At 40.2% G+C, this 14,423-nt stretch overlaps 1 protein-coding gene and 1 long non-coding RNA gene across 2 annotated transcripts in view; one reads left to right on the top strand and one right to left on the bottom strand.

Moving 5' to 3' along the window:
- Positions 1-14,423, top strand: part of pcdh15b (protocadherin-related 15b) — a 799,002-nt gene that overhangs the window by 645,537 nt on the left and 139,042 nt on the right. Inside the window, exon 27 of the mRNA XM_059653150.1 lies at positions 13,891-14,000. Within this exon, the coding sequence (XP_059509133.1) occupies positions 13,891-14,000 (110 nt within the window). The remainder of the gene's footprint in view (positions 1-13,890; positions 14,001-14,423) is intronic.
- The window catches only part of LOC132210787 (uncharacterized), an 84,669-nt gene that overhangs the window by 20,630 nt on the left and 49,616 nt on the right, over positions 1-14,423 (bottom strand). The window lies entirely within an intron of this gene.

The raw sequence follows: 14,423 nt of genomic DNA, 5'->3' as shown, positions 1-14,423 counted from the left end.
GTTCATAAGTGGAATGAACTGCCAGAGGAAGTGGTTGACGCAGGTGGAGTTACAACTTTTAAGAAACATTTGAACAAGTATGTATCGGTCAAAATGCAGGCAAATGGGAATAGTTTAGCTTGGGAAAACTTGGTCGACATGGACGAGTTGGACTGAAGGGTCTGTTTCCATGCTGTTTGGATCTATGATTCTATCCTCAGACTGTACCTTCCAGACCTTCAACTGAACCATCTAGAAGAACAAGGGCAACAATTAAATGGGAATAACACTAACTACAGGTTCCCCTCCAAGCCACTCACCCTCCTGACTTGGAAATATATTGCCATCCTTTCAGCGTTGCTGGGTCAAAACCCTCGAGATTCCTCCACATTTTTAAAGAAACAGCAAGATTGTGTGAATGCAGAAGACCTAAAATTAAAGAAAAATTGCCCAGAGAAGCTCAACAGATCTTGTAGCATCCACAGAAGCAGAACCAGAATTAATATTTTGATTCAGAAATAATGCTGCCTTGAAACTCAGTATGTAATTCTTGGTACTATTTACTCTTTTCTGCTGTTATGGTACTGCAGTTTTTTTCTCAGCTTTTTGAGAATCAAGGTCATATTGCTGAATTTTTAATGTCTAGATTTCCTCCATGGATTTTCTCCTGGTGGTCTGGTATCCTCCCACAGTCCAAGATGTGCGGGTTAGGTGGGTTGGCCAGGCTAAATTGCCCATAGTATCAAAGGATACATAGGCTAGGTGTGACTAGCCATGGGGAATGCAGGATTACAGGGTAAGGGTAAGGGGGGGTTGGGTCTGGGAAGGATGCTCTTTGAAGAGTCAGTATGGACTGTTGTGCTGAATGGCCTGTTTCAATGCTGTAGGGATTCCATGGATATGAATCGTGAGGCAGTTTTTCACGTTTCTTCCTTTTCTCTCGTCCTTCTTTGGTGGTGAGGTTTGGTTCTTCATGTAATAATTGTCGCAGACAGCAGAGTGTTCTTTGGAGCCTTGAGAGTCAAAATAACAAGTGGGCAACTTGATGTCATTTGGTGCTTTTGAATCACATTGACATTAAACAGTAAAAAGCCCCAAATTTTGCTTCATTCCTGATGTTATTTTATTCCTGGCAGCTCCTTGAAGGTATGTTATTGTGTTTGCAATGTAAGGCTTTCTGTATATTTCACATGTAATTCTATTTACTGAGGACATGTAATGACCTTGTGTGAAATCCAAAAGTGGAATGTTTTGCATGTTTGTCTGTGCATACCTCTATGTGCTCATCTGCGATATATTATCCAAGTGTGCGCAAGGTTGATAAGACATTCTGATTATTTAACCCTGTGGTGACATCTTACATTTTAATTTTAATTTTGCATTTTAATCTGTCACAGATTAATCAGATCCCCGTTTTCTTTATTCATCAATAAGGTTGCCAATAACATTTACTGTTCAAAATGCTCTGCTTTATTAGTATTCACCATGGAACTGTGGTCATAAATTAAAAGAAATCTGAAATCACCCCCCAGAGCTCTGTAATACAGAATGGCACACAATCTGCTATCAAAATAATCACAAGAATAATGACAATACTCCTGTCAGCTCTAAAGAATGGTGGGGTGAATAGCCCCTATCCTGCTTCAAAAAACACATTTTCTTTTATTTCTTCTTGAGATGCAAGCATTGCTGACAAGGCCAGAAGTTATTTCTTATCTCTAAATGTCTTTAAGCACCTGCTAGTGAACTGTCTTCTTGAAGCGCTGTAGGCTTAGAAGATATGTAAACAAAAGAACGCATCAGAGCTTAGTGGATTTAGTGGAGCGTTTTCATATGGGATGCTCAGATAGACATGGCTCTACATAGTTAAATGCTTTGATGGAGGGTGAGACAAAGCAACAAAAAAATTTATAGGCTGGAATTACCAGTACAGTCTGTAAAACTGAAAATGAGTTTACTCAAAATAGGCTGCAGAATCTTTGTGCTATGGTTAAAAATGTGGACAAAACACCCACTGCTAGTCCTGTGCTAAATTAGTTCTAGATTTCGTCACAAGCACAGCCATAAATAAGGTCCAGGGTGTCCGGTGCTTAGTATCTTTGACAAAATGCTGTTCCAATTGTGATTTTGATGGATCCCTATGGAGTAAGAACTCTACTGTCAACTGCATGCAACAATGCCGAAAATGCGATCATGAAGGTTTCCTCCTGAAGGTGTTCCAGAATAATTGCAAACACCTGAGGACAAGTTTGCCACTCATGTTTGTACATCAGGTAATGACCAAGTAGGAAGCATCAGGGAAAATCAGTGGTAACATTGCAGATCACGATGCAGATCATCGTGGAGGCATATGAATTGTCCATCTGCTTTTCCTCCAGTTTGTGCAGAGCTGCTCTGTGCAACAGTTTGAGCCTAGTAAAGTACAACTGAAGCTGCCACAATTGTTTCACCGGGCCTTGTTGTAAACCTCCCTGAATGTGAAGTGCAGTTCATCTCCGGCAATTTGGTTGTGACCTTCTGCTGAGTCCCTGATGTGGTGCTGCCAACTTCAAATGGTTGAGCAGAAGACATGTCCAAAGTTACAACAGGCAACGTGAAGCAAATGTAAATCCTCATAGCTGATGGAGAGCAGTCATGCAGACAGTTACTCCTCATTCCCCTGAATTTTGAAGGTCTCTGCATTTTGTATAAGGAAATAATTGAGAAGGAATGCCTCTCATAATTTTGTCATACTCGTGTATGCTTTACAACTGAGCTGGAATTTCTAGCGTAGACAATAGAGTTCGCATAAAAGTCTACATATGCGACAAATTGCTGGAACAGAACATGAATGTAAATGGCAGGAACGTTTCTGGGATTAATCCACTGTTTTTTTTCCAGACTAGTAATAAGTGAAGCTATTGTTCTCTTCCATTCTGCCATTTCAAATCCCAAAAGGAAACAGCAGTAAAACTTGTGAATAAGACATATTTGGTCTGACTCGACTTGTTTACCATGAAATGGAGCTCCAGTATAACCAATAAATTCATTTCCAAGTATTACATTTTTTTTCATTTTCTTTTCCCCTTTGGGCATCACAATGGGCAAAACTCTACAGAAAAGACTTGTTATCAGATTAGATTTGATGAATAAGTTTTGAAAGTGAAACATGAGGGCACAAGATAACTGAATGCTGTGACTGAATCGCTTCAAGCAGACACAAATAGAATTGGAGTTCTGTCAGTAAATGGTGTCCTGCATTTAGTGCTGGAAATATCAAATCAGTAACTCTGTGAAACATGTGGAGAACAATGTTAACCACCCACCTCTGGCCTGTTAAACATAAGAAGACACATTCACTTGTAAACATTCATCATCTCTGTTCAGTTATTGCACCTAATCTACAGGAATACCAAGAGGCAAATATTAAACACACTGGACTGAATCTTAAATCTAAACATAAAGTGGGGTCGAAAGTTAAAATGCAAAATTTGTGAATCAGAAACCCAACCTGCCTCACTGGTTGCCTGTTTAAATGCTGTTTTTAAAAAAAGTTGTAGTTCTTCATTTTCAGTCACCCTATTTTTATCATGTCACCTGCGTTTCTGAGGCTTAATATAAACCAACAGATGAACAGAGAGAAGGAGACGTGAATCTATGAGACAAGTTTTTCTGCAGCACAAAACTACAAACAATTAGTCTTCCCAATCCTCCAAGCATAACCAGCCCTGCGTGTGTCAGAGTCTGCAAATCTTGCATTAGACTTATCAGGCATTCCAGAACCCATTGAAGCAGAATGGAAGAATGTCATCGTCCATCCTGGGCGACAGAAGATGAGGATGAGAGATGAATATGTCGAAGATCATTTGATGATCATTATTATTTGGCCCCTTAAGCCTTTTGTGTCATTCAATAAGATCGTGGCTGTTTCATAACTTCATGTAATTGTCTTTGCTCCATATTCTTTAATACTTTGTGAATCAAAGACCCATAATTCTCACTCTTAACGTTTACAATTGGTCGAGTATTAATTGTCACTAATAGAAGATTTCCAGTTATATAATCCAATATGTGAAGGAGTGCTTCTTAATTTAACTCCTGAAGGACTATTCACCCATGTCCTAGACTCTCACATAAGTAGAAATAGACTTTTGTGCATCCCCCCCCATAGCCTGTCTTTTCTTCTTAACATCCAGAATACTTCAATTAAATTATCATATTCAAAGGAATGCAACCCTAGGTGGTTAAATCCTTCCTGTAGGTTAACGCTTGGAGTTCAAATATTGGACAAAACTTCTCCGTGAATAGCAACCTCATGCAGATTTTTTTTAATGAAAGAAGGGAACTCTGCATTTCTGAGAGGAAATGGTGGGATTGATGGTTGGGGAGCAGGCATCAGGTCCCAGAGGAATGGTGCCAGTTCTCAGGGGTTGGGGATGCTGTGTCACGAGGGATTGTCAGGTCTCTCAGGGTGTGTTGAGTCAGAATCCAGGGGTATAAAGGGTCTAGGAATTGAGTGAGGTAGGTATGCGACTAGTTTAATAGTTCTCAGGAGTTAGATTGTATATTTAAGAGGCACGGTGGCTCAGTGGTTAGCACTGCTATGTCACAGCACCAGGGACCCAGGTTCAATTCCACCCTCTGGCAAATGTCTGTGTGGAGTTTGCATGTTCTCTCTGTGTCTGTGTAGGTTTCCTCCAGGTGCTCCAGTTTCCTTCCACAGCCCAAAGGTGTGCAGGTTAGGTGGATTGGCCATGCTAAATTGCCCACAGTGCCCAGGGATGCACAGGCTAAGTAGATTAACTGTGGGGGGATAATGAGGTTATAGGGATGATGTGGACGGGATGCTTTTCAGAGGGTCATTGTAGATTTGATGGGCTGAATATCCTCTACCTACACTGTGGGGATTCTATGATTCTGCAATCATCTACTTTTTGCTCAGTAGCTGTTTAACTTAATCTCACTGGAGCCATGTGGAATATCAGATGTTTATGGAGGCTTCATTGGCTTCCAGTCATAGACAACTGCTAAGCAGAAAGTTAAATTTCCTGAGCAAATGCTTTGGAGCGTGCTACGATGAAGATTCCGTAGAATCCCCACATGTGAGACTGGTCTATGCTAGAATAGTGACAGTCTGGCCAGCAGAAAATCAACCCTATTATTTTAATAAATCTACTCTGTAACTCGTTCCAATACCATTGGACCCCTGACCATCATCACACCCTCACAATGACAACTTTTTGTTTCATTACCTTTGGAAATCCTGACCACTATACCAGCCTCCTCCCACTGTCTTCTTTCGATCATTATCACACCTTCAACCAGCTATCTCTGCCATTGCAACCCCTCCGCAAGGTCTACATGCCCTTGGACAAGCTCAGTTGTAGTCGTGTGCTGTAGGAATTCCAGCACAACAGGCCTGCACCCTATCAATCTGCCTGGCTGTGAAAGCATGCAGAAATAAATTGGAAATATGTCCTGGAATTGAAAAACAAACTGCAGGATGACCAAAATCTTGTCAATGTAACAAAGGCAAGAAAGCAAATGAGAACCCTACCTTGGCAATTTGCATCAGCTTAACCTTTTCCAACCTCAAAAGAGCCTTTTGCTCATAGAAAACAATTTAAAAATAAAATTCAGGCCCTTGTGAAAACAGATAGGAAGTGTAATTTTCCAGAAAGCCCTGTCGTGGTTGAGATTATCTTTGACTATTGTGGTGGGACAATTCTAGGCTGGTTTTCACAATCGGAATCTATAGGCAGCTCCACTTCAAAGAGAAGGGTTCAAGGCTGACCTGAAAGTGGACTAAAAGTTTTACTTCAATACAGTTAAAAGACCTTGGATATGTATTAATACTTCCACATACAGCTCATCTAATTTGGAATGCTCAGTTCACCAAAATTAATTGCTTTGATAGAAGGGCTAAGGTGAGGGGACATAGCCTGTTGGAACATAGCCTGTTGGAACTTTCAGGCATGAGGAAGGCACAGGAGAAATATTCTTGCATGCTATATTAAAAAATGTTCATTTTACCAGATTGATTGCAACTGCTTGATAGACAACATCTGTTCATCTCTGCAGTTCAGCCCCATTTCCATGAGTAATCTTAGAACAGCTGTTAGATCACTCATTATCTCATACAGAGATGTTGCATTGTATAGGTGGTTACTCGGGTGCTTGAAAATTGGACCATGCAATATTCTATTAAACAGTTTTCAGGTGTTTTATCAGCATAGTACATAATCCTGAAATGTGGATAATTTGTGCCCATTTTCCTTTAAGAAACATTGTATTATGCATAGATTACAGAGCAGGAAAGGGTATACATTTGAGACAGTTATATACCAGCACAATGATAATGGTAACTGCAGATGCTGGAGAATCTGAAATAACGAAGTGTGGAGCTGGATGAACACAGCAGGCCAAGCAGCATCTTAGGAGCACAATATGTGATAGTCCAGTATTCAATAGCTCCCTGCTCAGTGCATTGTAGTCATTGTAGTGGGTTCAAGGAACGCGTAATTAATGTAATAGTAATGACCCATAAGAACTGAACTCAAACTATTCTTAGATGTTATAACTGTATAAATAGTTTGCACTGCTCATAAACTTCAAGTTATATATCTCAACAAGAAGCCAATTATTGTGATAGATGTTATGTGAGGTAACATATAGGGATGCATTCAAGCTTTATGTTGTTGACAATGGTGAGGTCAGTTAACTTCAGTGGCTGGTTTGTGTTGCAAAGTGAAGCTAGTTCAATTCCAATATCAACTATGAAGGCCCCACCTTCTGAACTTTGCCTCAGGTGTGGTGTCCTCTGGGTAAACTCACGACCTTTCACTTCTCTAGGATGAGGGGGCACCCTTTGGGCCTATGCTAACTTTGACTCAAGAAAGTGAGCCTCACTGGTCAGTAAGGTAGTCCAGTATTGGGTTAATGTAGGAATCAATGTAGACCAATATGCTAATCTGAAACAGAAGGGAAACATAAACAGAAATTGCTGTAGAAACTCAGCAGGTGTGGCAGCATCTGTGGAGAGAAAGCAGAGTTAACATTTCAAGTCCAATGACTTTTTGTTCAGAGCACATCTGGGATCGGACACAACTCTGGCCTTATTTTCTCATTGGGGTCTAAAAATGCCTTTTGTTGAATCCTGTCATTTTGCTGGATAGATAAAAATTTTCTCATTTATTAATCCACTACGGAATATTTTGACCATACTTTGCAGCCTGCTGCAAATGACCAGCCTCTGATCCTAAATTCAGCCAGGCATTAGAAATATGATAACTTTCTTCTTACCTCAGCTTATGCACAAAAAACTGTGGCACCAATAATGTTAGACATTAGGTCACCTTTTAGTTCTGTATATGACTTGAACTCAATAAGGTATATTGAGGCTGAAGGCTAGCCCTGCATGTTTGCATTATAAAATACAAAATGTGTCACAATTACACTATGGATAAAAAGGGTCTGCAACAATTTCCTGCCAGTTATCCTCCTGTGATCCTCTAAAGATGACAATAAGCACACAGCTACCATTGCTTGTTGGAGTAGTATTAATTATTGACACGAAAGGGAGCCTGTTGCCATTTGACAATATCTTTCCATGTCCCCATCAGCAAGTAGGAACTAAATCTATTAATATCATTCATGTACCAAGACATTTGCAAACTATTTCCCTTCACATTCAAAGGGGACATTCTGATCTCAATCTCCTATTGTGCTGTGCCTCTTCCAGTTGTCCACAATCTATAATGGATAATGGAAATCATGTCCATTAAGTTATTTCAAAGTCAAATGCCTTGTTTTGCTAGATCACACTGCAAAAGAATTGAAAAAAAATCATGGATATGGAAAGCACAGTCCAAATTTAAGTAATGAGAACTGAATTGTTGTGCAAACATCATTATAAAACATCAGAAATAGTGACTTGGATCCTACTATAACTAATATTTCAGGTCTAACATTCAGTTGTAGCCAATGTGAACTTGGATAAATACTGGAAACCTCATTCTCTCATGTTTTTTATAAGGGGGAAAAGTGATATTTGATCAACAATAACTTGAAACTAATGCAAGGGATTGAAAAAAATCATGTAATTATGTTTAAGCTTAACGTCAGTGGAACAATTATTTGCACACTTTCTGTGAATAAAAATGATAATTGAGATTTTCCACTAAACCATTTCATGAAATTCCATGCCAAATTATCTCTATTTTTTCCCTCTTCTTGCACGTTTCGTGTTCTCATTATCTCTTCCACCATCAATTGAAACTTTCTTCTCCATTCCCTGCTGAAAATTGCACTTCTTTTATGCTAAGCATTTCTTTTTCATTCACCAAGTCCTAACTATTTCTAAAGAATAATTTAAAGATTTTCAAGGTTTGACTGTTCCTGCTATATCTTAAGATGCTGCTCAAGCACCTTTCTCGCACTCTTATTTTGGAGGGATGCGTGAAAAGGCTTATTGTCTCATCAGTAATCTTTTGATCTCATATTGTCAACCTTTCACTTTTTCTCCTATGCCCCTAATGTGTCTATATTCCTAAGGGCTATGCACCTCTGAACTTTAATTCTCCTCTACTTTGAGTATTATGTTCTTCTCCCTAAATCCCTGCTATATTGGAATTAAGATTCATTTCAGCTCCTTCTCAAGCACGTTCATTCCCAGAACTCTAGAACAGTGGAGCTGCTGTTTGATATCTTCTTTTATTCCGGCTGTAATTTGCAGACATTCAGATGAAAGTTTAATGCCACCAGTCATTGTTTCCTGATTTTGTTTTGTCTTTTTGACTTTCCAGTCTTGGTGCAGCAGGGAATTAAGAAGACGAATGGACTAATGTCTTCATTGTTGGAGGGAGGATATACTGCGGCTGTACAGGATGCTGGTGAGGCCAGACCTGGAGTACAGTGCACAGTTTCAGTCTTCCTACTTGAGAAGGAATATACTGGCACCGCAGAGGTTCTGAGGAGATTCATTAGGTTGATTCCAGAGTTGAGAGTGTTGGCCTATTTGAAGAGTAGACTGGGAAAATATGCATTGGAATTTGGAAGAATGAGGGGTGAGTTTATAAAGGCATATAATATTATGAAGGAAATAGATACGATAGAAGCAGCTGGGTTGTTTCCATTGGTGCTTGAAACTAGGACAAGGGGGCATGGCTTCAAAATAAGGGGGAGCAGATTTAGGACGGAATTGAGGAGGAACTTCTTCACCCAGAGTGTTGTGAATCTGCAGAATTCCCTGCAGGGTGAAACAGTTTGGACCACTTCATTGAATGCTTTTAAAGCAAAAATAGATAGATTTTTGAACGTTAAAGAATTTAAGGGTTATGGTGAGTGAGTGGGTAAGTCGAACTGAGTCCATAAAAAGATCAGTCACGATCTCATTGAATAGTGGAGCAGGCTCAAGGGGCAGTAAGGCCTACTTCTGCTTCTGTTTCTTATGTGTGGGTGGAGGGGGACAAAGCTAAGCCTTTCACTGAGGACTGACCATTCGTCCTCGGTAAGGGGGAGGTCTGGAGTAATGGTGAAGACCAGGCAGGGCTGGATGCTATTACCGTCACCACTGCTGCCACTGCTTACCCCCTAGATAGTATGGAGGGCTGTTCCATGTTACAAAGGGACATTGATAGGATGCGGAGTTGAGCTGAGAAGTGGCAGATGGAGTTTAACCCTGAAAAGTGTGAGGTGATTCATTTTGGAAGGACAAACTTGAAAGCAGACTACAGGGTTAACGGAAAGATTCTTGGCAGTGTGAAGGAGCAGAGGGACCTCGGGGTTCATGTCCACTGTTCCCTGAAAGCTGCCACCCAGGTGGATAGAGTTGTTAAGAAAGTGTATGGTGTATTAGCTTTCATTAATAGAGGGATTGAGTTCAAGAGCAATAAAGTTATGCTCCAGCTATACAAAAGCCTGGCTCGGCGACATCTGGAGTATTGTGTCCAGTTTTGGTCGCCTCATTACAGGAAAGATGTGGAAGCATTGGAAAAGGTGCAGAGGAGATTTACCAGGATGTTGCCTGGAATGGAGGAAAGGTCTTACGAGGAAAGGTTGAGAGAGCTAGGGTTTTTCTCTTTAGAACGATGAAGGATGAGAAGTGACTTATTCAAAGTGTACAAAATGATAAGAGTGGACAGCCAGAGACTTTTTCCTAGGGTGAAGGTAACTGTTACGAGGGGGGCATAGTTTTGAAATGAGTGGAGGTAGATATAGGGGACACGTCAGGGGTTCAACCACAAGCCACTCTTTCATTTTTTTTCTTCCCTTCTTCACTCTGTACTGTGCAAAACCCATAGGCCTTAAAGTCTGTAGGACATCCCAGGTTCTTTACTCAGAGAGTGGCCGGAGCGTGGAATGCATTGCCAGAGAGGGTAGTGGAGTCAGCCTCATTAGGGGCGTTTAAGTGGCTATTAGATAGGCCTATGGATGATGATATAAGGAAGGGGTGGAGGTTAGATAGACCTTAGGTTTAGGGTAAAAGTTAGGCACAACTCTGCTGTACTGTTCTATGTTACAGGAGAAAATATAAGCATTGCCACAACAGGTGAAACAACCCGCTAAAGGCAAACTTAGATCAGAAGCAATTGTTTAACTATACACCTGCAGCCTTGAATCTCAGCCCTGGCAGTGGAGTCTTCTGGCTGCTAATGAGGTGGCCAGGAGATTGACTTGGTTCGTGGGGTGTGATAGGGTTTTTGGTAGAAACGTTGGGGTTCAACCACAAGCCACTCTTTGATTTTTTTTTCTTCCCTTCTTCACTCTGTACTGTGCAAAATCCATAGGCCTTAAAGTCTGTAGGACATCCCAGTGTAAACTTCACTCTTAGGTGTTCTTGCTCAAGGACATTAATAGGCAAGTACCTGGGAATAATCCACCAAACTTATGGTGATCTTTTGATTGTTCCAGGTTGCATGTCCAGAAACATTATTAGAGACAACCTTGAGAGCCTTGGGCAGCTCTGTGATCTTATGCATTGTATTGAAATCCCACTGGCTGCTATGGTAGGATTTGAACACATGTCCCTCAAACATAAGGCTGGGACTTTGAATTACCAATCCAGTGACATTACTACAACGCCACTGTTGACCACAAGGCAGCTCTCTGGGAGCAGAAACCCGACACAATGAATTTGTGCACCAATTATTTTGTAAATATGATAGAAAATGAGCACTCTGGGGACAATGAAGAGGATCCACTCTCAAATATTTAGGAGGTCGGCCACTCAAATACATGCGGACTGAAGCTGAGTTGAAATTCCACTTTGTACTGAATGAGTAGTGCAAAACAAACCACAGATTCACAATATTTAACCTGCTTGACATGAAACGTCTCTCCCATCAATATTTATCCTATTGATTATGCAGCTGTGGCACTGGAGCACAACAGGAATGAGAAGGAAGCAATCTCCTTCCAACAGGATTTATCAGCTAAAGAAATTGCCTTTCTTAGAAGATGGGACATCAGAGCAACTTTGTTCTGTGCTTTATATATTGAATCACATTCCATGAGTGATTTTTCTTTAAATTACCATGGTCTCCTTCACAGCCACTGGCAAATGTAGTTCTTTGATGTTCTGAAATTGCAGTTAATGCTTCATTGGGTCTTTGATTTTACTGAGGAAATCAATTGCAGATGGCTCACTGAGGTTCAGATGGAAGAATTGCTACTTGAACACCTGCAGATGGATAGAACTGCATCCCCCCCTCCTTTTTCTCATATCTTGTCCTGCTGTATATGGGCTTTATGCATTCTCCAACTTTTGCCATTTTCGAATCGAATGCCTACGGATGGACCCATCTCTCCAAGCAAATAGTTATGTACAGAAATTGTGAAGTCAGCAAAATTACTTCAGTATCCATCACATCGCTCCACTGTAGACCTCTGCAAGTTGAAACAACTATAGAAAGCACCAACCACAAGTAGAATTGTTGCAACAATTAAAATAAATCAGCCAGCAACTAATATGTAAGAATCAGATGATCCCTTTAAATAATGTTAGAGGGTTCACCAGTGTAAGTTTAAAAGAGGGCATTACTGGAGTGTCAAGGTCCAAACTGATATCAATTAATGTTGCATGCTGATAAATGCAATGATCTTTATGCTTTGCATGGATCAGTGGATATTCATTGTCCATTTGCTAATACCTGCACCGAGGTAGTAAGAACTCAATTCAAACCCTGGTGTTACAGAGTCACAGAGATGTATTACATGGAAACAGGCACTTTGGTTCAACTTGTCCATGCTGACCAGATATCCTATATAATTCTCGTCCCATTTGCCAGCATTTGGCGAATATCCCTCTAAACCTTTCCTACTCAAACACCCATCCAGATGCTTTTTAAATATTGTAAGAGTACTAGCCTCTGCCACTTCCTCTGGGAGCTAATTCCGTACACATACCACCCTCTACAAGAAAAAGTTGCTCCTTGGGTCCCTTTTAAATCTTTCCCCTCTCACCTTAAACCTATGCCCTCCAATTTTGGACTCCCCCACCCTGGGGAAAAGATCTTGCCTACCCATGCCCCTCTTGATTTTATAAGCCTCCATAAGGTCACACATCAGCCTCTGACTGTCCAGGCAAAATAGCCCCAGCTTATTCAGCCTCTCCCCAAAGCTCAAACCCGCCCATCCTGACAACATACTTTCAAATCTTTTCTGAACTCTTTCCAGTTTCACAACATCCTTCCGATAGGAGGGTGACCAGAATTGCATGCAATACTCCGGAAGTGGCCTAACCAATGTCCTGTACAACTGCAACATGACCTCCCAACTCCTATTCTCAATACACAGATCAATAAAGGCCTTCTTCACCACCCTGTCTACTTGCATCACTGCTTTCAAGGAACTATAAACCTACACTTTGTTGTCACTTTAAGTTCTAATGGCCCAAGAAGACCCCAAAACTAACAAGCCCAATTTGTCTCCCATAATTTTGCAGTGTTTTCATTGTTGAAAATGTCTTCTCCTGCTTCTCCTCCATTTCTCCTCCTCTTCTTTCACTCTTTTTCTTCTTCATAGTTTCTTCTTTCTTCTTCCACTTTACTTGGTACACCAGAAACCTGATTGATCACCCTTTTCCACCTCTTTCTGTTGGTCCAGGAAATTGTATCTTTGGTCTACTGATGTGCCTACATTTCAGAGCTTTTCACTAGTTCTGCAGGCATACATGAATGTTGTCAACATCTCTAGCATATTTTTCAATGACGTTATCTGCAAACATCACTGACCTTAGTTGTAAGGACTTGAGACGACTTTATCATGACAGTCAGTTCTTTCAAGATTAAAATTTTCAGTAATTTTAAGCAGCGTGCCTATTAAAGCAGTTGTCCAACTTTTATTCCAAGTAACAAGATATCACAAGGTGAAAAATTGCTATATCTGATTCCTGTGGCAACAGTCATCTCTGGCTTAGTACATAGCTGATTGAAGAGAAAGGTATAGGGTAGATTTCTACTTTTGCTGATGGTTGATAAGCAGCAACAGTGAATCTGATTCCCATTATACACCTAGCCCCATTTTCAAAATCAAGTACAATATATTATAGACAGATGTTCCTTTAAACATTCCCTGGCTTATTCCACCAGAGCAGAGACAACCTAATACCTTAAAGATACAGAAAGTCCAATTTTCTAATATATTGGTTCTCTATTGACCAAAACAAGCTAACCTACCAGCCTGTAGTGAAGAGAAAGCTTTCACTTTATCACCCACTTTGATGTGAATTTGTCCTTTTAGAGTTCAAACTGATTTAACATCAGTAAGTGTGCACTCTTTCAATCAGTTGAGTCAAAAGTGAGTGCACTCAGCTAGCACATTACTTCACATTTCTAATATCTGATAATAAATGTTCGACTTTAGTTTTTTTCATACGATTTTCATTGATTTGTGATACATTGCTTAAATTAGAACATTTTTCTTGTCTTTCAGGCCTCCACCTGTAAGTGAAAGTGCTCCAATAGGAACTGTAGTTGTCACTGTAACTGCAGCTGCAATCAATCAAACAATAGTGTATTCAATTATAGCAGGAAATGATGCCGGTAAGAACATTTTTGAGATGAATGATTTTATATAGTATGTGATTTGGAAGATCAACTTATCAGTCTCACTCATCTTTGTGAGATTGCATCTCATGACAAGCCGTGTAATAGTTAACTTGATAAACGTACATTTATATACCTACTTTATGTACATATGTATTTATCTCTACATCGTTGAAAGACAACATGTTGAAAGATAGTAAATTGTGTTAACAAAGGTTTATGCTATCTCTTACTAACTATCCTTAAATATCATTGGAAAGGTAAGCTGCTATTTTGAAGCCCTTTAGTCCATATGCAGGTCAACTAACAGTGCTTTTAGGGAGGGAGTTACAAGACTTTGGCTCTGCAATAGTAACAAATGTACTTCCAGTTCAGGATGATGTATGACTTGTATGGGAACTTGCAAATGGTAATGTTCCC

Source organism: Stegostoma tigrinum, chromosome 20 (assembly GCF_030684315.1).
Source record: "Stegostoma tigrinum isolate sSteTig4 chromosome 20, sSteTig4.hap1, whole genome shotgun sequence".
NCBI lineage: Eukaryota > Metazoa > Chordata > Chondrichthyes > Orectolobiformes > Stegostomatidae > Stegostoma > Stegostoma tigrinum.
This window is presented reverse-complemented; position numbering and strand designations above follow the sequence as displayed.